The sequence below is a fragment of the Coregonus lavaretus genome (genome assembly GCF_964263955.1).
Source record: "Coregonus lavaretus genome assembly, contig: HAP1_SCAFFOLD_123, whole genome shotgun sequence".
In the NCBI taxonomy this organism is placed as follows: domain Eukaryota; kingdom Metazoa; phylum Chordata; class Actinopteri; order Salmoniformes; family Salmonidae; genus Coregonus; species Coregonus lavaretus.
Window position 1 is genome coordinate 1009808 of NW_028165834.1, and position 23218 is coordinate 1033025.

At 45.4% G+C, this 23218-nt stretch overlaps 1 protein-coding gene across 1 annotated transcript; it reads right to left on the bottom strand.

Moving 5' to 3' along the window:
- Positions 1-861: 861 nt before the first annotated feature.
- On the bottom strand, positions 862-22793 carry LOC311115396 (heparan-sulfate 6-O-sulfotransferase 1-A-like). Its single transcript, XM_084190571.1, has 4 exons — positions 21953-22793; positions 3481-3703; positions 3111-3359; positions 862-2772 (listed from the first exon to the last, which is right to left on the bottom strand). Exons 1-4 carry the CDS (start codon positions 22453-22455, stop codon positions 2449-2451), a joined length of 1299 nt encoding a protein of 432 aa, XP_084046697.1. The 5' UTR covers positions 22456-22793; the 3' UTR covers positions 862-2448.
- Between the last annotated feature and the right edge of the window lie 425 nt (positions 22794-23218).

Genomic DNA, 23218 nt, shown 5'->3' on the forward strand with positions numbered 1-23218 from the left:
GAGTTGCTCCTTTATCTCTTGGATTCCAGTCCACTGCAGCTCACCCATTACTGTTAGTTTTACTTGTCTGCTCTTGGAATGACAGAGACCCAGGGTTTGTGTGTATTGACACAAAGGGCCAATCAGAGATTATAGACATGGAGTATACTATAGTACACCACATACTCTCTGTCCAGGGAAATATTGTTCAGCCCTGTGGTGTGTCTCTGACTTTGTGTTTTCCCCTTTGTGTTTTTTAAATGTATGCATTATATATGTGTGTTTTAACTGGCAAACAAAATCAATCAAAGATCACGAGTTGCTATTCATCATGAGTGAAGGCTGATTATGACCGCTGCTTCCTTACAGCTTCCCCCACTACCCTTGCTCCTGTCTTTGATCCATGAAGGGAATTAAGTGTTATTTACACCTCTACCCCCCCCCACCACCTCTAAAGACCTGACTGTACTTGATCCCTTACCCTCTCTGCCTCTACCCCCCCTCCCCCTCCCTCCCTCCCTCCCTCCCTCCCTCCCTCTTCTCCTCAATCCACCAAGGACATGAAGCTTAATTTACACCCTTCAACCCCCCACCATCCACTCAAGCCACAGGTCGTTCCCGCCTTGTTCTGGCTGGCCTTGGATGGAGATGTGTGTGTAGATTGAAGTAGACAGTAGATCAGTGTTGACAGGACCAAGCCTGTCATTAAGAGGGAACAGGCTGTTTTATGGGAGGTCAAGGTTCTGCAGTTTTACTGTGTGTGTGAGACAGAGAGAGAGAACAAGAGAGAGGACGAAGGAGAGAACGAAAGAGAGCGTGTATAACATATATACAGTATATGAGTGCACCAATGTTTGAAATAATAACACAAAAACAAGAAGGGACAGTTTTTACAAAAACAAAATATTTTAATTGGTGGTTTGATGATCCATTTTTGCAATCCTAAGAAAAATTGCCTGAATGGTGCTGATAGAGGGAACGGGACATCATGTGCAGAACATTTTAAAAACCAGTTGAGATAAACAGGAAGTAAATGTTTGTGATGGAAATGTTCAATTTCATTCAACAGAAATATTTAAGACACTAGTTTAAGCGATAAGATTATTGTAAAGGAAGTTTATAGCAGTTTGACTTGTTATAATTTGAGGTACTCCAAAAGCTTTATCATCACTGAGTAGTGCTGTATTTTGGACATAGTGGTATTCATGTGGGAGTGATACACAGTCAGATATTAAGGTTACCTAGGGTTAAGGGAAACCTCTACCTCAAGCGTTTGTCTGTGTGTGTCTCTCCCTCCATGTTAGGAATAAATTAAAAGGGTTCCCATTCAGCCCTCTAACACTATGGCAAGATATTTGTCATATAGCAAGTCAATCACACAGCAATGCTACAGCCATTCACTCTCTCTATCTCACACACAATCACACTGGATATTTACAAATGCATACACACTATTTACACTGACATACATGTATGCGCACACAGACAGACACACAGAAAAAGTAGTCAAAAAATAAAAGTGGTGTGAGCCTGAAATATCAGGTAGACCTAATAGTCATCATCCCTGTCCTGAGAGGCACTAACTACCAATCAAAAGTAGGGTTGGGCTCAGTTCCATTTACACTCCATCAGATCAGCTCGAACATTCATCACATCCATGGCCACATCTCAAATCACACCCTATTCCTTATAGGGCCACATAGGGCTCTGATGAAAAGTAGTGCACTATATAGGGAATAGGGCATCAGAAGTAGCATACTACATAAGGAATAATAAGGTGTTGGAATAGAAGTAGTGCCCCACAAAGGGAATAGGATGTCATCTGGATTCATTGTTACCCAGTTGTCTACACACATATATGCATAATGTCCCCATAATGTTTAAATAATGGCTATGGTCCATGGTACGTCCATCTAGCGGTTACATTTCCTTTAAAAAACATCAAAATAAAAGAATCACTTGTTTCTTTAGGCAGTAACATTGGTCTCAGCGTCATTACAATTCTGCTTTAAAAGAAAGCATAAAAACTAAATAATAACCAACATAGTAGTTCTAAAATGAGAATTGCGTCATTAAGACGCATGTTCTTCTCTGAAATGGTGGCTGATTTTCAAGCAAAAAGCTTTTTATACATAGTCCAACTCTTGCTTTACGTACAGTCTTTTTTCTGTAGATGTCACATTTTCACTTCCTTGGTTCAGCTCAGCCAATGGAAAACTTACTGTCCAATGGTTCAAAGCTCTGCTCTCTGATTGGAGCTATACATCCAGGAAGTACAGAGGTTTCCCCACTATAGCTATTTTCACCGTGCCCTTTACGTGGGGTACCAGAGAGAGACAGAGGGAGAGAGAGGGAAGGATGAAAGCCGGTTGTCAGCGACATTCAATCCATTTCACTCCTCTACTTCAGTCTCCATAGCTACCCTATACACTTTCACCCCTGACCTCTAACCTCCGATGAGTGTGTGTGTTACCAACGATTCATTATCTGGTTCATATAGTCTTCTGTCGGTAATCTCCCTCCCACCTCCTCTGTTCTCCCCCCTTCCTCTGGGTCCTCTACTTCTCCCTCTCCTGGTCCAGGGGTTTGTTTTGATCTAGAAGGCCACAGGCCCACTACCAGACCTTGACCCTCGACCCCTAACCCCTGACCATTGTGGTTCTGGTTGTGGGTCCTGAGTCGTTGCAGCCGTCGTTCCTGCTGCCTGGTGTACTGGTATCTCTGCTGGAACAGGTCTCTGGCGTAATCATACAGCTCCATGTCCAGCTCATTCAGCTCCTCGATGCGCTGCACCTGGAGTACAGAGGGAGGGAGGGAGGGAGGGAGGGAGGGAGGGAGGGAGGGAGGGAGGGAGGGAGGGAGGGATGGAGAGGAGGGAGGGAGGGAGGGAGGGAGGGAGGGAGGGAGGGAGGGAGGGAGGGAGGGAGGGAGGGAGAGCGAGATGGAGGGAAGGAGAAGGTCAGTTTACAATCCATTCCTGATGCAAACATCTGTGGATGGTGGGGCATTGTCTGTTCAACTTTGTTCAACAATTGAACAACCAAGTACAGCCAATATGGTGGAAAACTCTGAAAAGGGCACAGGATCCTGGTGTGATAAAACATTCCAAATGACAAAACACACACACTCACCGTAGTGTTGTCCAGATCCACTCCGGCCGCTCTGGTGCTGTTGTATTGCATAAAGGGTCGTATGAACCTCAGTCTGAAGGTGCGTTCGAACAGGAACTGGGTTTTCCTCTGGTACTCTGTCAGGCCGAAGAAGGCCATGTCCCTCAGGTTCTTCTTAGCAGAGTCTAATAACAGCTGGGAACGCCTCTGCTCTGGGACTGTAGACATGTTGTAGCAGCCTACCAAGCTCAGGTCCGCTAGCATACGAACCTACAGGAAAAAGTAAAGGTAGGTTAGTACATTTCAACATTGTGTGGACCATAAAATGAGTCTATCCTCTCCAAATGTGTGTGTGTGTGTGTGTGTGTGTGTCCATTCATTGGTCTCTCACCTGTCTGTTATTGGCCAGGTTATAAGGGCAGTCCATGAACTGCTGCAAGGTACATCCTGACCAATCAGAACCCTCGTAGCAGGCTGGTAGTTCCTCCGGCGTAGGGGTACGTCCATCACACATGTGTAATGAGGTCTTCCACGTCGCGCCCCTCTGGACGTGTCTCCATTCGCTGAGGTACCGAGACACTGGGTCCCTTAAGAGGGTTATGTAGTAGAATTTCCTAAAGGAGGAGAGAGAAGAGAGATGAGGGAGAGAGCAAGAGAGAGGTTAGTGGTAGTCTAGTGGTTAAGAGCATTGGGCCAGTAACCAAAAGGTTGCTGGTTCGAATCCCTGAGCCAACTAGGTGAAACATCTGTCGATGTGCCCTTGAGCAAGGCACTTAACCCTAAATGCTCTGGATAAGAGCGTCTGCTAAAATGTAGATGTACTGATAACTTTTACTGCATAGTTCCACAAATAGCCAAAGGGTGGCAGTGTTTGCAATGGTTTGTTACTATCGTTCCAATCCCTGGGAAATACAACTCATTGGAACCAGGGGGAAAGCGAGAGAGCGATTGGCTAGGGTCAGTGTTCAGGCTACGGTGCAGGAAACTGCTGGCACAGGCACAGTACACACAACATAAAAACAATACTCTCACCCCCCCCCCCCCCATCCCCAGATGCAGTATGAGTCATCTCTCAACAGCAGGGTAGATACTCTGGAGGAAGACGAACCCCACTAAGCCACCTCAGACACACCTGTGTGTGTGCCCATGAGAGAGAGGATGTTTTTCCTGTAATGTGTTATTGTCTTTACGCCATAGTGGCGTACACAGACACTCCTTATCCTGTCATACTGGTTGTATCACATCATCAAAGTTTACACATAACTCAGGAATGTACACGCACACACGCACAGTAATACAGGGGCGAGGAGAGGGCATCACAACAAGGGGAATGGAGTGTGATCTTTGAAGACTGTCACAGACACGCATGCACACCATCTCCCCATCGTCTCATTAGAAGACGCCTCAGTATTGCTCAGAGAAAAGTCCCCTTTACAGTACAGTACTTGATAACCGTACATGTTTCTCTCTCTCTCACACACAGTATGTTGATTGAGAAAGTGAGAGAAAACATGAGCTAGAGAAAGTAACAAATAAAGAGAAGGAGAAAGAGAGAGAAATATGAAGAGAGAGAGAGTGGGCGAAGGAGAAGAATGTTCAATTAGTTTTGTAATCCAGTGAGAGCAGCAGTGGCCAGAAGCCAGAGTGATTTATCAAAGTTATGGCTTCTGTTCTAATGAGAAAAGCCATCAGCAGGCTCAGCTATATCACCAGCTACAAAAAAACACAATAAATAAATAAATGCATATATGCAATGTTGTTGTCTTTGTTGCATAATAATATAAAAGAACAAATATCCAGCAAGGAATTCAACTCTGCTCTTAACCCTGGCTTGAAGCCGCCTGCAGTGGGATCAGCTACTGGAGTGTGTGTGTGTGTGTGTGTGTGTGTGTGTTTTCTACCAGTGCAGGTCTCCATGTTATCATAAGGAAACACAGTGCTTGTCTCCTGAGGAAATCCCAGCTTCCTGCTCTAGAACACAAACCTCTGGCTTCTCTCTCTCACCTCCCTCATCCTCATCCTCTCCCCGTCTCCCTTTCTCTCTCTCTCTCACTTTATTCTCCCTCCCTCTTTATCCTTCTCCACACCCTCCATCCCCTCTCTCTTATCTTTCTCTCTACCCTCCCTCCTTTCTCTTTCTCTCTATCCACCCTCCTTTCTCTCTCTCTACCCTCCCCTTTCTGTTTCTCTCTATCCACCCTCCTTTCTCTCGCTCTACCCTCCCTCCTTTCTCTCTCTCTCTATCCACCCTCCCTCCTTTCTCTCTCTATCCACCCTCCTTTCTCTCGCTCTACCCTCCCCTTTCTGTTTCTCTCTATCCACCCTCCCTCCTTTCTCTCTCTCTACCCTCCCTCCTTTCTTTCTCTCTCTCTATCCACCCTCCCTCCTTTCTCTCTCTATCCACCCTCCCTCCTTTCTCTCTCTATCCACCCTCCTTTCTCTCGCTCTACCCTCCCCTTTCTGTTTCTCTCTATCCACCCTCCCTCCTTTCTCTCTCTCTACCCTCCCTCCTTTCTTTCTCTCTCTCTATCCACCCTCCCTCCTTTCTCTCTCTACACACCCTCCTTTCTCTCTCTATCCTCCCTCCTTTCTCTCTACCCTCCCTCCTTTCTCTCTCTATCCACCCTCCCTCCGTTCTCTCTCTCTATCCACCCTCCTTTCTCTCTCTCCACCCTCCTTTCTCTCTCTCCATCATCCTTTCTCTCTCTCTACCCTCCCTCCTTTCTCTCTCTCTACCCTCCCTCCTTTCTCTCTCTCTACCCTCCCTCCTTTCTCTCTCTCTACCCACCCTCCTTTCTCTCTCTCTACCCTCCCTCCTTTCTCTCTCTCTACCCACCCTCCTTTCTCTCTCTCTACCCTCCCTCCTTTCTCTCTCTCTACCCACCCTCCTTTCTCGCTCTCTACCCTCCCTCCTTTCTCTCTCTCTACCCTCCCTCCTTTCTCTCTCTCTACCCACCCTCCTTTCTCTCTCTCTACCCACCCTCCTTTCTCTCTATCCACCCACCCTCCCTCTTTATCCTTCTCTCCCTCGATCCTCTCATCTCTCTCTCTATCCTACCTTCCTCTCTTCCCCGTTTCTCTCTCAATCATCCCTCTCTCCCCCCTTCTCTTGCTGTCCTCCCTTTCTATCCCCCCCTCACGTCATCTTACTCAAATCACTGCAACATTCTGCAGTAACAAAAAGAAGAAATATGCAGAGAAAACATTTCTCCCCAAATTGTTCTTTCCTCACCTACTGTCAAAAGACATTTCCCCTCTAAGCAAGGAAAGGGAAGCATCCACACACTGTCTGTTTGGCTGTGGCTGTATTAAGCTGCTTATTTCTTTGGCGGCAGAGATAAGTCAATCCAAACTCATATTTACACATGAAGAGAGAGAGAGGGAGAGCAAGAGTGAACTGCCAACATTTATTCCTGTAACGATTCCCAAATATGTGTGTATGTGAAAAGTATCAGTGTGTGTGTGTGTGTGTGTGTGTGTGTAGTTCTTTCTAGGGAAAGCCCTTGGCCTGTCTCCTCTCCACACCCCTCAGCCCTCTCAGACTGTGGGAGTCAGAGCCAATGGAATGTACTAGCTGTACATTCTGATGATATCAGCCCATGTCATCAGGGTGTGTGTGTGTGTGTAAACTGATTCCCTTGACCTCAGTATCTGGGGCAGGCATGCATCAAGAAACAGCTTGTTTTAGGTATTTTCCCAGCAAAACAACACACACACACACACACACACACACACACACACAGCGTTAGGATAGGGTTGAAGAGGGAGTTAAAGGCAGGAGGGGAGAGGTGAGTGAGTGACTGGCTTTAAGGTAGGTTGGGGTAATCAAGGACTGCTTAATGAGGTTAACAGTGACAGATGGCGTTAGTGACACACCCCCCCTCCCCTCAGGCCAGGATTAGTGTGTGTCATATCGTGGCTGGAGACGGGAGTGTGAAATTGGAGTGATAAGGTATTTAACATTTAAACACTCTAGACCTCCCCTCCTCTTCCTCTCCTCCTCCTCTTCCTCATCTCCTCTTCCTCGCCTCCTCCTCTTCCCTCTTCCCTCTTCCTCCTCCTCTTCTTCCTCTCCCTCCTCCATAGTATTACCACTAGTCTCTGTCCGTGTCGTGGAAAAGGTAGGACATGGTTAGTGTGTTTAAACACTGTTCTATAAGCGACTACGTATTTACTTAACAAGGGGATAATCCCCTAAACCAATCCAATAAGACAGTCTGTCTGCCCCCTCGCCAGCACCCTCCTAACCTTATTACCTAACTAACCTCAAGAGGTAATAGTCAAGTCTAGTCGAAACAAAGAAGAGAGACAGAGAGAGTGGTAGAAAGAGAGAAGAGCCCTACAGGCAAAAATACCATTTCGACACCATGCATATCTGCTTGTTACAGACAGACGAGTCAACAGCCATCCGGCCTAGTGCTTTCTGGGCCCGGAGAGAAGCCTGGGTCTGGATTAGAGATTCTGGCAGGGGACTGAGTGTTTTCCCTGGGGAGAGGGAGGGGGTGAATGGGGGGTAAGGATGAGTGATGTGAGCGTGTGTGTGTGTGTCGGGGGTCTCTGCCAAACATGGCCCACCTGTTTAAAGAAAGCCTAGGGGCTAATGAGCCATGCCTGGGGGAGTGTGTGAGTGTGTGTGTGTGTGTGTGTGTGTAGAGGAGGGAGGGGGCAACAACAGATTCCTAGGAAAAATGGAAAGACAGGAGAAGAGAGGAAAGGGGGGTATAATGAAATATTGTGCAACAGGGGCAACAACAGTCTTTCTTGTACAGAGCGGGGTGTGTGTTCCCCCACATAAAGAGCAGGGTGAAAGAGGCCTTTTGTCTGAGAGTGTAACTTGAGCTCCAAGCTTCACACAGACGTGCATACGCATAAGAACACGTACACACACAGACACAAAGGTGACCAACATAATGACTGAATTGGGAAGTCAGATTTGTCCCAACATTTTCCCAACACAAATGTATGCCCACAGGCACGCACGCACCCACACACTGGTGGCAGCTGCAAACTCAGAGATTAAGGCCAGTGTGACGGACATGCTTATGGCTGCAGCTCAGAAAGATCGAGAGAGAAAATAGAGAGAATGAAGGAGAGAGATAGAGAGAGAAAACTAAAAGATAATATTAAGTGAAAATTTGCATCAGGTCATTAAAGCCACACTCTGTAAGTGGGCCAGCAACAAATCAAAGGATAAACTTAATTAATTGAAATAACTGGATAACTTAAACTGTGGCTTTAAAGTGTAAAGGAAGCCAGTTGCATGTTCAGGCGTTCTGTTGGTGTTTAAACCCCTACTTTACTTTGTAGATCTGACTACTGCTAGAGCTAGAATTGAATTTCAGTTCCTCTGAGCTGAGCTAATGTTCTTCTCTCTCACCCCCCCCCCCCCCCCCCCCCCTCCTCTCTCCGTCTATCGATCTCTTTCTCCCTATGATGCTATCAAAAAAGAAGAGGAATGAGAAAAGGGGAGTGAAGAGGAGAGAGAAAGAGATAAGCTGAGTGTCTTTGTGTGATCAGTTCATTGATATGACATGTTGATTCTCTCTGCTCAGACTAGAGCCTGCATCTCTCCATTCTCCCTCTCCTTCCCCCTCTTTAATCCCTGTGACATCTCACCCCCCTAATCAACCCTTCACCTCTCCTCTCATCCCTCCCCTGATCCAGACAGATGCTCCCCTGCGATGCCCTCCTCTTTGTGTGTGTGTGTGTGTGTGTATATATGTATGTGTGTGTGTGTGTGTGTGTGTGTGTCCTTGGCAGACGCTCCCCTGCGATCCCAATCCCAGATCAGATGCACCGGAATTCCGAGCCAGCCCAGCTGTCGTCTTGGCAATGCTCCGTGATTGTCTGATCACCATGGCCAATCGACACACACAGCTTTATTTTTATTACATTTCAGGACATTTTGGAGTGTAGAAATGTTTGACAATTAAAAATCATATTTTCCCTAAACCCTACCCCTAACCTTAACCTCAAAACCCCTAACCCTTTAGCTTAAAATAGCATTTGAACAAATTCAGGACCAAAAAAGTTATTGTTTTTCTACCTTTTCAGGACATTCAGGTGAAATGTTAGGACATTGGGATCCTGATAGGAAAACAAGCACACACACAGATCTGCCAACCAGACAAGAAAGTCCTCAGAGCAGAAATACAGACTGCTGAGGGGAAAGAAGAGAAAGAGAGAGAGAGATCCCCAACTCCCTCTCCTTATGCTCCTCTGGTCCCAGACTTACCCATCTTACTGCACTCAACCATGGTGTGTGTGTGTGTGTGTGTGTGTGTGTGTGTGTGTGTGTGTGTGTGTGTGTGTGTGTGTGTGTGTGAGAGAAGCTCTCCAGACCAGACCAGCCCCAGGGAACAGAATTCTACTAATGAGGGAGGAATCAGAGAGAATCCAAGGAATCTTAAACAAATCCCAGATAAGACCCTGGGGGTGTGTGTGTGGCTGTAAACCTCCCACACTGGGTCAAGGCCTGCAGTCTCAACTAGCCTTCTACTATACTGTGTGTGTGTGTGTGTGTGTGTGCCAAGACGTTAAACATTAACACAGCAGAATACTCAGACTTCAGACCCGCCGGCAGATCCTCATCTCACCTACACTGTCTGTTTGTCTGTGTGTGTTTAACAGCGCGTTTATCACTTCTGCCCTTTGGAGTGGTTGCCGTGGGTTACTGATTCATCTTTGACAAGGGAAGAGATTGGGAAGGAGAGAGAGAGAGAGACTTAGTGTCTTGTTGGGCATGGATTATATAATGATGGATTTTACACTCATTGTCATTGACTGCAGACAACTAGTCTCTGGAGCGCCATGAGTCTGGCAAGCGAGACGATCAGACAACTCATTTCTCTGACAAGGTTCAACTTGAGAGTTTCTCAATACAGAAGGTTTTATAACTGTCTAGACCTCTGTGTCTCAAAATCCAATAAATGGGATAAGACCTCGGAGTTGGCCAACGTCCCCCCGTCTGATCTCTCTCCAGTTGTAACAGGGCCCTACTGGAACCTGACTGTCAACACACTGCTCCACAGGGGAAGGATTACAGAGCGACAAAGGGGGAACGATTCAAACGCAACACAGAGAAGGAATTAAAATCTGCCAAGTGATCCTACTATTATCTTATAGTTGATCAGTGGTCATGCTGCATGCAGCGCACACACCTCCACTTGGGGAATACTATTCTAACGTCAGCTAGCCTCTTGGGGAATGTGGTCCGGTTGCCAGTGGATACCAACGTTGTCCCAGAGCAGCAGAGTAATGATGTCACACAAACCCAATCCTTATTGTTGATGTGGTCCAGCTGTCATCAAACCCTCATATCCTCCCTCTACCCTCCCTCCCTCCCTCCCTCCTCTCCATCCCTCCCTCCCTCCCTCCCCTCCCTCCCTCCCATCCCTCCCTCCCATCCCTCCCTCCCATCCCTCCCTCCCATCCCTCCCTCAGCAAGTTATTGTAAGCTGGCCACAAGGGAAACTCCTTCAAATGATTTGGCGATAATCATTTATTTCATAAACACCGTTTACATCAGTCACAATAAAGAAAGTTATATAAAAGAAAAATCCACCCGTCGAACGGATAAAAATGTCGTCGATCTTTAGAGAATCTCTCTTATATCGTCCGTTTCCATTACACGTCGCAATGATTTGCGACATTGCTTTTGACGAATTAACCTGGTCAATGGAAACCTGCCTACTGAGAGGGTCAGATACAAGAGAGAAATGGAAGAGCAAATAGAGAAAGAGAAAGCAAAAAAAAGAAAAAGAGAAGGAGAAATAATCTACAAAAGGATAGAAAAAAAATGGGAGAAAATAAAGAAATTATAAGACTGTAAAGATAGAAGGATGGAAAATTAGAGGACTGTTTTGCAGGAAGAAGAGATCACTGGAAACTGCTCACACATCTCCACAAGTCTGAATGAGAGGAAGGAGGGAAGTCTCTCCCCCCCCCCCCACACACACACACACAAACAAGTGGAGTCTGGTGGGAGGAGCTATAGGATGACTGGCTTATTGTAATGTCTGGAATGGATCAAATGGAACGGAGTGAAACGTGGTTTCCTTAGGTTAGAAAATTGAAGCCTTTAGTCACACCGACCAGGCAAGCACCAAGATATTAAAACAACTCAATCTCTCAACAGGACAAACAAACACACATACGAATGTCCAGGCATGAGGCATCAAGGTTAAAACAACTTCGAATATTTGATTAACAAGCTGCAAAATCCCCCCCCCCCCCAACTCAACCTGGCTTACCTGATATGGAGGTCAGCAAACGACCAACAGGTTACCAGAGAGAGAAAGTCAGACTAAAATATTGATGCAACTGTTTCAAAACTCAGATTCCATCATGTCCAACACCTCGTTTATACACTTTTAATATAAAGCCAACATAGTAGGCTTCATAATAACCAGTTGAGTGTGTGTGTTTAAATTAAAGGATTACATTTATTTTTATCATCAATTGAGGTCCAACCGAAACGTAACTTCCGCTTGTAACCCAAACCCTCTAAAATCAGAGAGGTGCGGGGGGCTGCCACATTGGACGCCCGTGGAGCTGTTGTTGTGGGGGGTTAACTAAAAAGGTAGAGCGACAGATTTTTCACCTTGTCGATTCGAACTGGCAACCTTTCGGTTAGTGGCCCAACGCTGTAACCAATAGACCAGCTGCTGTGTTGAATCCTAGATGTGTGTCTATAGTCAGAGCCTTTCTGTGATCATCAGTCACACACACAAAAGGGTTACCCTCGTTGTGGCGATTAACATTCCACACTGGGGGGGGGAGGTGATGAAACATTCCTTTTCCTAGTGACTTTCTCTCTCTTTCTCCTCCTCTCTCTTTATCGCCCACCCTCTCCCGAAGTCTCTCCTCACTCTTACTCTCCATCCTTCCCCATCTCTTCTACCCTTTCTATCTCTCCCTCTCTCTAGTCCCATCTTCCTCTGTCTCTCACCCCTCCACTTCCTCCCTCATGGAGTTCTGATCAGTGCAGTATTAGGGACTGTAGCTGTGTCTGTAGTAAGGCTTGTCATCCTGGTTAGCTGTGTCTAGGCATGTTGAGACTGGTCCTCAGCTGAGCTGGGCTTATATCAACATCACTGACTGACTCCTCATACAACACTGGAGACACACACACACACACATTTGACATTTAACATGCACCAGTCAGGACACAGGCTTATTAATGAGAACAGGTCAAAGAAAACACACACAGCCATAACAGACAAACACAAAAGAAACGATTTTTTATAAAACACACACACACACACACACCCCAAACCAAACTATAGGTAAAAGGCTTTGAGGGTGACCGAGTTTAGAAAGCTCTCTTCAGGCACTGTTGACTGACATTTACATTAAACAAATAGTGTAAAGGTGAAGAATAAAGGGAAGAAGGAGAGACAAAAGAGTTCATGACAGGGAGGAGACAATGGGCCATGTGACACCAAACAACACATAACACAGTGACATCACCACATCAATCACACATTTTCATATGACTCACGCACACAAAAACATCACACTAGTCCAGAACTGCCAGCCTTTTTCATTACAGAGTCAGTGTGTGTGTGTGTCGGTCTCTGAAAATGCTGGATGAGTGTCTCGGATTGTTATGAGTAACATGTCATGGAGAAGAGAGGAGAGACTGATTCTAACGTAGCATCTCTCCCTCTGTCCCTCTGTCTTTCCCCTCTTCCTTGCTGTTGGTTCCTTTGGTCTCCCTGGCCCCATTCTCTCTGTCTTTCTCCCCCCCCCCCTTTCCTCTTTCTCCAGATAGATCTTCTGTCTGTGATGGCTGGGAAGCTGCCGTTTTTCAGGTCACTGGTTATTGCTACGCAGCAGGAGTCCACCCACCACCCCCACCCCCCCCCCCCCTCCCCTCCCCTCCAGGTGGAGCGAGGGATTATCGAGACAGCCCTTTGTGTCATCTGATGAGAAAAGAAAGAGGAAGAGTAGATAAAGAAAGAGAGAAGAGCAGGATGAACAGACAAGGTGTGGAGGAGATCATTAGTTAGTGTGTGTGAGTGAGTGTTTGAGTAGCACAAACATTACGACAATGTGCCCAATCATCAGGTACGGGCAAGTGTGTGTGTGTGTGTGTGTACACGTACGGGGGTAGGTTCAGACTACATTGCGTGTGGGTGAGTGAGTGTGTGTTTGTGACTCAGAGGTTCCCTGCGGTCAAGAAGCAGATCTCTCTTGTGCACTCACTCTTTTCTTCTCTCCCCCCTCTCTCTTTTCATACACTCCCTCTCTCTCTTTTCATACACTCCCCCTCTCTCCCCCCACTCTCTCTTTTCATACACTCCCCCTCTTCCCCCTCTCTCTCTTAGCCTAGTCTGAATAGGCTGTGTCAGTGATGAGTGACTGGTGAATGGAGCTTGTGTGTGTGTGTGTGTGTGTGTGTCTTTGAAGTCAAGAGTCAGAGTAGAAGCAGTGAAGCAAGAGAGAGAGAGAAGGTTGAGGGGAGTGGAGTGGTGGGGAAACACACAGACACGCATGCACGCACACACACACACACACACACACACACACACGTACCCACATTCAGAGTTCTTGCTTCTACCCATGATGCAAATCTCCAGTGCTCTGTGATGCAGAGCTAGGTGTGTGTGTGTGTATATATACACTACATGAACAAAAGTATGTGGACACCTGCTCATCGAACATCTCATTCCAAAATCATGGGCATTAATATGGAGTTCATCCCCCGTTTGCTGCTATAACAGTCTCCACTCTTCTGGGAAGGCTTTCCATGAATTGTTGAAACATTGCTGCGGGGACTTGCTTCCATTCAGCCACAAGAGCGTTAGTGAGGTCTGGCACTGATGTTGGGCGATTAGGCCTGGCTCGCAGTCGGAGTTCTGATTCATCCCAAAGGTGTTCGATGGCGTTGAGGTCAGGGCTCTGTGCAAGCCAATCAAGTTCTTCCACACCGATCACGACAAACCATTTCTGTATGGACCTCGCTTTGTGCAAGGGCCATTGTCATGCTGAAACAGGAAAGGGCCTTCCCCAATCTGTTGCCACAAAGTTGGAAGCACAGAATTGTCTAGAATGTCATTGTATGCTGTAGCGTTAATATTTCCCTTCACTGGAACTAAGGGGCCTAGCCCGAACCATGAAAAACAGCCCCAGACCATTATTCCACCTCCACCAAACTTTACAGTTGTCACTATGCATTAGGGCAGGTAGCTTTCTCCCGGCATCCGCCAAACCCAGATTTGTCTGTCGGACTGCCAGATTGTGAAGCATGATTCATCACGCCAGAGAACGCGTTTCCACTGCTCCAGAGTCCAATGGAAGCGAGCTTTACACCACTCCAGCCGACGCTTGGCATTGCGCATGGTGAGCTTAGGCTTGTGTGCGGCTGCTCGGCCATGGAAACCCATTTCATGAATCTCCAGACAAACAGTTATTGTGCTGACGTTGCTTCCAGAGGCAGTTTGGAACTCGGTAGTGTGTCGCAACTGAGGACAGATGATTTTTACGCTCTACGTGCTTCAGCACTCGGCGGTCCCGTTCTGTGAGATTGTGTGGCCTACCCCTTTGCGACTGAGCAGTTGTTGCTCCTAGACATTTCCACTTCACAATACCAGCACTTACAGTTGAAATTTGACTAACTGACTTTTTGGAAAGGTTGCATTCTATGATGGTGCCACGTTCAGTAAGGCCATTCTACTGCCAATGTTTGTCTATGGAGATTGCATGGCTGTGTGCTCAATTTTATACACCTGTCAGCAATGGGTGTGGCTGAAATAGCCGAATCCACTAATTTGAAGGGGTGTCCAATACTTTTGTATATATAGTGTATCTATCTCAAACCCAGATCAGAACATTTGGAGATAAGCACTTCCTGATCCTGACACATCATTTCCCCTCTGCGCAGGAAACTGGCACACATGGAACAGAAAACAACAGGATGACAAAAGAAACAACACCCTTCACACAGAGAGAGAGACAGACAGAGACAGACATACAGACACAGACAGACAGACAGAGCGAGACAGTCAGAGACAGACAGACACAGACAGACAGAGACATACAGAGACAGACATACAGAGACAGACAGACAATGTGGAAGAGAGTGGATAGGAAAGAGAGAGTTCAGTAGGTCTGTTGGTGTGTGTCACTTTAACTCCTTCTCCGCCGAGTCTGGAATTTGCATTTTCCCACAATTCAATTAGCATGGCTGTCAGAACATCGGCTCTGTTCACATGCTTGCCCTAACCGCCACTCACACACACACACACACTCACCATAGAAATGCTCTCTTCTTGCTAATCAGTCACTGGCTAGCAGTGGCTTTCGGTGCCGTTTATGATGAGGGAGGATGATTTTTTTTTAAATGAACATGACCTTATTTATATTACAGCATATTGGATGACTGTCATTCATATTCCATTCACCAAGCTCAATGTAACATTGATAGATTTAGGCTACTACATGATGCTCATATTTTCCCTATACCCATCATGAGGTTACTACAACCTAGTCTATGAATTTTACAACGTAGATTAACAACGTAGGTCCACAGGTCAAGAGAATCTTGAGTAATCAAGGTGACAGACAGTGACACATTCAATACCGCCTTGCACACTCTTGCCTGCATCTAGCTGATGTAGGGTAATCATTAGTCCAACAGTTGCAAAATGAGAGCTTCTTTTGGACAAATTCTGGTATGTTTATGTTTATCCCCGTATCATTCCGTTTGCTTCCGTTTAAGAAACGTTTTCAACAGAATCAGCGCAATGAATACACCCCTGATCACATGCAAACTCAGTTCACTTTCATAGTAGCCACATACAAACAGCTTGTTGTGTATATATAATTTCGCAGCTATCTACGCGCTCTCCTCCTCTCACCTTTTTCCTTCGCTTGTGGACTTCACATCAGGTGTCTGTGACCAGGCGGAAAAACCCATCCAAGCTAAACCTTCATATCATGACCGCTAACCGCTACACACAGAATACATCGTTGTCACGTCATAGTCAACATAGCTACTAGAACTAACGCGTTAGTAAACGCACTACAATCATGCAGTACAGTGTACAGTCAGCAGCAAGCAGTTTAGCAGTTACACCGGCGGGCCCCGGTGGCAATAAATTAATAAAACCAAAAGCTTACCTTGACTTGGAAGAGTTCCAGTGTTGGATAGGCAGCTAGCTAACATAACATCACTCTCTGTTTGAGCCGGGTGTTTGAGTAGGCTAAACTAGCTAGCTGCATTCGATGTTAGCTAAGTAAGTGAAAAAAATATTTTACTAAGAAATATAGCTCTCTCGCTTCTCCTTAAATTTGGAATAAATTAATTTGTTAACTGTTCAACTATTTTCTTTCTCTTTGAGTCAACTACTCACCACATTTTATGCACTGCAGTGCTAGCTAGCTGTAGCTTATGCTTTCAGTACTAGATTAATTCTCTGATCCTTTGAATGGGTGGACAACATGTCAGTTCATGCTGCAAGAGCTCTGATACTGTAAGTCCATGGAAGGGGGTGATAACCATTAATGTACCCAGAGGAGGACAGAAGCTAGCTGTCCTCCGGCTACACCATGGTGCTACCCTACAGGGTGCTGCTGAGGCTACTGTAGACCTTCATTGCAAAACAGTGCGTTTTCATAAACTATTTGGTGACGTGAATATATTTAGTAAAATTGTATCTATAAAATGATAACTTTTGTAATGTTTCACTATTTTTATGAAATTCACTGAGGAGGATGGTCCTCCCCGTCCTCCTCTGAGGAGCCTCCACTGCTGCCCAGCTAACGCTATGCTAAATGCTAGGCTAATTAATAAGCTGTAATCATGTTCCCACTGCAAGCATAGCTTAGCGTAGCGGCCCTTATTAAGAACCATAGAAATGCTGGCTAATTGCTAATCAGTCAGTGCACGGCTAATTGTTCTGTGGGCTGAGAAATCCCTTAGGAGAGAAAGAGCAGGGTTGCGTTCAGTAGGGCAGAACATTGTGGAATGTTCAGATAGAAATATGTTGAGTAGAACATGCCTAAATGGAGCCCAGTGGCGCAGTATGTAACATGTCCTTCAATCCCTGGGTGGGTTGTGAACTAGAGTTCAACTCTAGTTGTAGTCCTGCCATCACTATCGTCAACTTGTTGTGAGCGAAAACGCCACAGAGAAAACCTCTCACCTCACAGTGTGTGTGTTTAACCAGAAGTCCCCACAAGAATAGTAAACGAACAAACATTTTGTTAGTCCCCACAAGGTCAAATGCTATTTCTAGGGGGTTTAGGGTTAAGGTTAGAATTAGTGTTAGAATTAGGTTTAGGGTTAGGAGCTAGGGTTAGGTTTAAGGTTTGTTTTTTGGGTTAAGGTTAGGGAAAATAGGACTTTGAATGGGACTGAATTATGTATCCCCACAAGGTTAGTTATACAAGACTGTGTGTGTATGTGTACACACACACACACACACACACACACACACACACAACACAGCACTCTCAAACATTTACTGGCATGACACCAAAAACCCAGAGTGAGAATGAAGCAAACTGTAACAATTTACACAGTGCAGGCTCTCCCTCTCTAACCATCTCTCCCTCTCTAACCATCTCTCCCTCTCTAACCATCTCTCCCTCTCTAACCATCTCTCCCTCTCCCCCCCACTGAGTGTACAAAACATTAGGAACACCTTCCTAATATTGCGTTGCACCCCCCCTCTTTTGCCCTCAGAACAGCCTCAATTCGTCGGGGCATGGACTCTACAAGGTGTCAAAAGCGTTCCACAGGGATGCTGGCCCATGTTGATTCCAATGATTCCCACAGTTGTGTCAAGTTGGCTGGATGTCCTTTGGGTGGTGAACCATTCTTGATACACACACAAAGCTGTTGAGTGTCAAAAACCCAGCAGCGCTGTAGTTCTTGACACAAACCGGTGCGCCTGGCACCTACTACCACACCCCGTTCAAAGGCACTTAAATATTTTGTCTTGCCCATTCACCCTCTGAATGGCACACATACACAATCCATGTCAAGGCTTAAAAATCCTTCTTTAACCTGTCTCCTCCCTTTCATCTAGACTGATTTAAGTGGATTTAACAAGTGACATCAATAAGGGATCATAGCTTTCACCTGGATTCACCTGGTCAGTCTATGTCATGGAAAGAGATGTTGTTTTTATGATTTGTATACTCAGTGTAGATTGTATGTGTGCGCGCGTGTGTGTTTGTCACCTGTTTGCAAACATCTAATTACTGCCTAAAAGCTTGCCTTGTATTCCACATTGAGAGAGAGAGCGACAGAGAGAGAGAAAAAGAGAGAGAGAAAGAAAGAAAGAAAGGATTGTAGAATGCTGGGAAAATGTGCACACAAACACACTTGTATAGGAAAACTGAGATTCCCAGTGTGGGAATGTGGTGTTGGGATTGTAGGGATGAAGGAGTAACCATCTTTGGAATGTCGAGCAGCCCAAGATTAATCCCTGATAATCTGATTGGATTAAAACACGACAACCTGTCTGGTCAGTCACGCACCCGCACACAGTTCACCCTGCAGTGATCTGAAACAGAGAATGATCCAGGCAGATTGACAGGCATGCTAATTGAATCCTCCCCCTCCACAGCAATGAAACAAAACACTCTCAGCCTTCACTCACACCATCCTCTTCTCCATCGTTTCACTCAAAAGCCCTACCCATTTTCCCATGCCTCCTCTTATCTTCTTCTTTCCCTCATTCTTCCTATGCCCTCCCCTCCTCTTACACGGCCTTCCTCTTCTACTCTCTTCCTCTACCCTTTCCATCCCCTCCCCTCCTCCACTCCCCCTCTTCATCCTCTCCTCTTCCCCCTCTTTCCACTCCTCTACTCTTCTTTACCCTCCTCCACTCCTCTTTCCCCTCCTCCACTCCACTCCACTCTCCTCCACTCCACTCCCCCCTCCTCCCATATATAACCATTCATTAGGACAGACAGTTGTCCATTAGGTAAAACAGACATTTGGGAAATTGCAGTAAATCTTCCATGAAAAAATACATTTCCCCTAATGCAGAAATCACGCTCTGATAAAGAGAGAGAGAAAGAGGGGGAAGAGAGAGGTCCAACAGCTATAAAGCCACCAAGCGGAAAGCATGCCTGCTGTTTGATTATAAAATGACACCATCACAGAGAGAGATAGAGAGAGGAGAGAAAGAGAGAGAGAGATGGAGAGAGGGGGGAAAGAGAGCGAGAGAGAGAGAGATGGAGAAGGAAAGAGGGAGAGAGAGAGAGGGGAAAATAGTGTTGAGGACACCAAGACACGCACACAAACACACACAAAGTAAACTGGGTAGAAACTGATGAGTGCAGATAAACATCCTCCCTCCAGCCTCCGGGGGTAGCTAGACGCATCATCACCTCTGACCATCACAGAGCCTGATGCCAGGAATACCAGCAGTACAGTGTATGTGTGTAACCAGCAGAAGTAATCGACCCGGATTTGAGTGGAGTCAACCCCCCTGCAGGGGTCCTCTTTCTCCAACAAACCTCCAAAAAAAGACAGACAGACAAAGAAAGAGAGAGAAGGCCAGGGCAGTAGCCAAAACCTATCTCTGAATTACAGTAATGGCAGTTTTCTCTTCCAACCTGTCTGACTGTCTGACTGTCTGCCTGCATAGTGATCCTTGATGATCAAGAAGTAAGCTATGTAGCAATGCTAAGATCTGCTTTTCCAAAATAAACTTTTTATTTCAGTAGAATCCTCAATTTAGGCCTAACTGTATTTGAACAATTCTATGATCGAATGTTGATCCAATGGTTTACAGTAATCAATGTTCAACATGTTTCAAGCGTTTAACATACCACTAAAACGATGCATCAGTGTTACAGTTGAAGTCAGAAGTTTACATACACTTAGGTTGGAGTCATTAAAACTCGTTTTTCAACCACTCCACAAATTTCTTGTTAACAAACTAAATTTTGGCAAGTCGGTTAGGACATCTACTTTGTGCATGACAAGTAATATTTCCAACAATTGTTTACAGAAAGATTATTTCACTTATAATTCACTGTATCACAATTCCAGTGGGTCAGAAGTTTACATACACTAAATTGACTGTGCCTATAAACAGCTTGGAAAATTCCAGAAAATGATGTAATGGCTTTAGAAGCTTCTGATAGGCTAATTGACATCATTTGAGTCAATTGGAGGTGTACCTGTGGATGTATTTCAAGGCCTACCTTCAAACTCAGTGCCTCTTTGCTTGACGTCATGGGAAAATCAAAAGAAATCAGCCAAGACCTCAGAAAAAAAATGGTAGACCACCACAAGTCTGGTTCATCCTTGGGAGCAATTTCCAAACGCCTGAAGGTACCACGTTCATCTGTACAAACAATAGTATGCAAGTATAAACACCATGGGACCACGCAGCCATCATACCGTTCAGGAAGGAGACGCGTTCTGTCTCCTAGAGATGAACGTACTTTTGTGCAAAAAGTGCAAATCAATCCCAGAACAACAGCAAAGGACCTTGTGAAGATCCTGGAGGAAAAATGTACAAAATTATCTATATCCACAGTAAAACGAGTCCTATATCAACATAACCTGAAAGGCCGCTCAGCAAGGAAGAAACCACGGCTCCAAAACCGCCATAAAAAAGCCAGACTACGGTTTGCAACTGCACATGGGGACAAAGATCGTACTTTTTGGAGAAATGTCCTCTGGTCTGATGAAACAAAAATAGAACTGCTTGGCCATAATGACCATCATTATGTTTGGAGGAAAAAGGGGGTACTTGCAAGCCGAAGAACACCATCCCAACCGTGAAGCACGGGGGTGGCAGCATCATGCTGTGGGGGTGCTTTGCTGCAAGAGGGACTGGTGCACTTCACAAAATAGATGGCATCATGAGGAAGGAAGATTATGTGGATATATTGAAGCAACATCTCAAGACATCAGTCAGGAAGTTAAAGCTTGGTCGCAAATAGGTCTTCCAAATGGACAATGACCCCAAGCATACTTTCAAAGTTGTGGGAAAATGGCTTAAGGACAACAAAGTCAAGGTATTGGAGTGGCCATCACAAAGCCCTCAATCCTATAGAAAATGTGTGGGCATAACTGAAAAAGCGTGTGTGAGCAAGGAGGCCTACAAACCTGACTCAGTTACACAAGCTCCGTCAGGAGGAATAGGCCAAAATTCACCCAATTTATTGTGGGAAGCTTGTGGAAGGCTACCCGAAACGTTTGACCCAAGTTAAACAATTGAAAGGAAATGCAACCAAATACTAATTGAGTATATGTAAACTTCTGACCCACTGGGAATGTGATGAAATAAATAAAAGCTTAAATAAATCACTCTACTATTATTCTGACATTTCACATTCTTAAAATAAAGTGGTGATCCTTACTGACCTAAGACAGGGAGTTTTTACTAGGATTAAATGTCAGGAATTGTGAAAAACTGAGTTAAAATGTATTTGGCTAAGGTGTATGTAAACGTACGACTTCAACTGTAGATATGCTACAATTTTGAAGAAGGATCAAGAGCTACTATTTTAATACTGCTTAGTTTGACAGCATGATTCTCTTATAGCTAATTCGAGTTGACAGTTAGGTTACCCTATAAATCTATCCCTTCGGATATGGTAAAAACCAGAACCGCTCAACACAAATTCATATGACAGCCTGTCATTAAAACACTGTCAAACAAACTGCGACGGATCTGCTGCTACAGCAAGGCCACACGTTCGCTACACACACACAGAGCTAGAGAGAATCGTCCAGGCATGCTCGCTAATACCACCCGATAATTAATGATCTTCAATCTTCAACAATTGTCAATTGTTGGAGACCCACAAGTTGTGCACGCATTTGTTCCAGCCCAACACTGACACGCCTGATACAACCAGTCAACTAGCCTGTTTTATCTCACCTTTCATTTTTCATCTTGGTCTCCTTTTTATCTAGAACTCCAGGAACACAATTTTTTAGCTCGGTCCAGTCCGCGTGCAAGCCACAACTCCAACCGGTGGAGAACCGGGAGAATAACCAGGTCTCTTTTCGGTTGGGTCGATAACAGGTACATTTCTTCTGACCCGGTCTACAGTCACACGGAACCTCCAACCTCACATTCTGAACCAGGTGTCTCCCGAACGTTGTCCCTCCTGTCTTCTGAATGTGTAAAAAAACTATCACGTCTTCACCTTTGATTTCAAATTCCACCGTTCGCTTCAAATCCCGGACTGGGAAGTAGTATTTCTTGACGTAGTGCGGGTCTGGGGAAGGGAAAATGTCCCCTCCATCGTCCTCCTCAGTGAAATACCCGTGTGGTGAGCCGAAATTGATAACCCCGGGCGCGACGTATTGATATAAGATCAGCATAAAACAGACGGAGCCGACTACAATTAGGAGAAATTTGCTGCTCGCCTCAACCATGGTCCTTCCAATGCCGTGCAAACGTTACCATTTCCCGGTAAACCGTCTCGAAGGGACCAGAACGGTGTAGCTACGATTAATTCCTGTTGTTGTACTCTCTCTCCCCAAGCAAGCGGAACAGGACGCGGTCATATCAATTGGGTAGGTTACAGAAGCGATTATGTGAATACAATGTAACTAAACTAAGCGTATTTACAGTGTAGAGAGAGACCCGTAAAATCCAGAGCAACAATGTATCCACAGGAGTGTGTGTTCTCAGTTTGCTCTCGTCCCTGTGTTGTTGCGTTGCATGTGTGTTTAAAGTACTCTACGCTGCATTACTATGGAGCTATGTACCCAGGATCCTCAGCGAAATAACCCACCTTCTTTCAGAAGAACACACACATTCCCTCTCTCCTCTGTCTCTCTCTCAGTATCTCTGTCTCTGTCTCTGTCTCACACGCAACAGGCCGAATTAAAATGTTGAGGAACAAGATCCGCATTGAATTCTACAAGTAGTCTAGTTCTACTATAGCATATTAACTTGTAGTTTATATACAATTAAAATAAATATATTTAAGGGTCTAAAAGATGGTGGTACTTTATTTAATACCCAAAGAAAACAAAATTGTAATAGGTACTAATTATGTAATTACCATTTTACAATGCAATTTCTTCGTAGCCTATCAAGTAGAAAATATTGTTTTATTGTAAAACCAGCCGTAAACCACTTAGCAAATAGCAATGCAAGGTTAGAGTATTCAATTGTCCACATCCAGCAGAA